Consider the following 1,583-nt stretch of genomic DNA (forward strand, 5'->3'; position numbering starts at 1 on the left):
GAGCCCCCAGCGACGGCAGCTCCGCGCGCGGGCAGCTCTTCGCAGGGCGCTCCGCCGGCGGACCGGCGCTCCGGGGCTAAGCCGGCCCTCGGCCGTGCTGGGCACGCTCCCRGGGAGCTGCTACCGCGTTTCAGACCTTTCTCCGGGCTCGTTTCTCCCTCCCAGCCCCCAGGAGACCTGATCCACGGCGGAGTTTCTCGCTGTCAGGCACAGCCTCCGAGTCTGCGGCTGGGCAGCTCAGCGGACTACAGGTGTCACTTTGATCGTTCAGGCTACGCAATCCGAGCAGACCTGCAGGTACGAGAGAAGAGAGCACATACCTTCCTGCGGCGCATTCGTGTCCCACACGGACCACATTTGCACAAAGAAAAAGGGAGTCCAGCACACTATGAAAGCTAACACTATGATGAAAGTCATTTTGACTGTCCGGATCTTGGCTTTGGAGATGAGCCTGGTGCTGCTGACCCTGGCAAACGCTGTCCCACTGCGGGAGGTGGAGCTCAGGCTCGTGTTCGGCCCATGAGCTGTCTTGAGCTTCACATTTTGCCAGATTTTGAAACTGATCAAGCCGTAGCAAATGCTCAGCATCACCACAGGGATGATGTACACCATGAGGGTTATCCAGGTGACGTAAGCTTTGGGTCCCCAGGGCTGGATAAAATCTGCCCAGCAGTCATAGACCCCATTACCCACATCCCTCAGGGAAAATATGTGGATCTGAGGGATGCTGACCAGCAGGCACAGCAGCCAGGTGAGGAGGACAGAGACCCGATCAGCTCTCCTGTGCAGAGACCTCAGTGGCTGACAGATGGCCAAACATCGGTCCAGGGTCATCAGCAAGAGCATGTAGGTAGAAGCAAACATTCCCACTACCTGCAAGTACTTGATCAACCGGCAGAGGAAATCTGGCCCGTAAAACCTGAAGGTGATGTCCCAGATAAGCTGGGGCAGCACCTGGAAGATGGCTACCACCAGGTCAGCAATGCTTAAGTGCTTCATGAAGAAGTACATGCGGGAGTGTTTCTGCCGGGTGGTGTGGATGGCCAGCAGCACGCACAGRTTGCCGGTCAGGGCCAGGAACAGGATGAGGCAGAGGACCGTCACCTCCACTTTGGCCATGTCCTCGTTCCTCTTCAAGGGGTCAGTGGTGCTGTTCCTCCCGGATGTCTGGTTCTCCAGGATGAGACTGCTGTTTCCCAGTGAGCTGTTGATCGTCCATAAGTTGCTCCCTGCGAGGTATGGCTTACCCATGGCCAGCTCCTTCCCATGTAGAGCTCCGTAGCAGAGAGGGGTCTGGTGAAAAGATCCTCTATGAACGTGTCCCCATGTGAAGCAGCSGTGGCTCCTTTACAGCTCCCCCCTCCTGGCTGTCATCTCTGCCGCGGTGTGCCGTTGCCCTGCACGGAGCCCTTCCTTTCCTCCCTCTGGATGAGCCCCAGGGCTCCGTCCTCCTCGGGGGCAGAAATGCTCTCGGCCAGCAACTCCACCCTGTCCCCTCCCAGGGCGCTTGACGTCTCCTCAGACTCCTGCCCCCAAACAAGCACAAAACGCGGAAGGAGCATTGGGGGGTGGGAAAGAGCACT

The 1,583-nt window shown here is 58.4% G+C and overlaps 1 protein-coding gene across 1 annotated transcript in view; it reads right to left on the reverse strand.

Annotated features, from left to right (window-relative positions):
* Window positions 1-267: 267 nt before the first annotated feature.
* The window catches only part of OXTR (oxytocin receptor), a 2,565-nt gene continuing 1,249 nt past the window's right edge, over window positions 268-1,583 (reverse strand). Inside the window, exon 2 of the mRNA XM_085308909.1 lies at window positions 268-1,526. Coding sequence (XP_085165035.1) covers window positions 268-1,251 — 984 coding nt within the window. The 5' untranslated portion in view covers window positions 1,252-1,526. The remainder of the gene's footprint in view (window positions 1,527-1,583) is intronic.

Source organism: Rhea americana, unplaced genomic scaffold (assembly GCF_003343005.1).
Source record: "Rhea americana isolate MKP2758 unplaced genomic scaffold, rheAme1 scaffold_286, whole genome shotgun sequence".
NCBI classification, from domain to species: Eukaryota; Metazoa; Chordata; class Aves; order Rheiformes; family Rheidae; genus Rhea; species Rhea americana.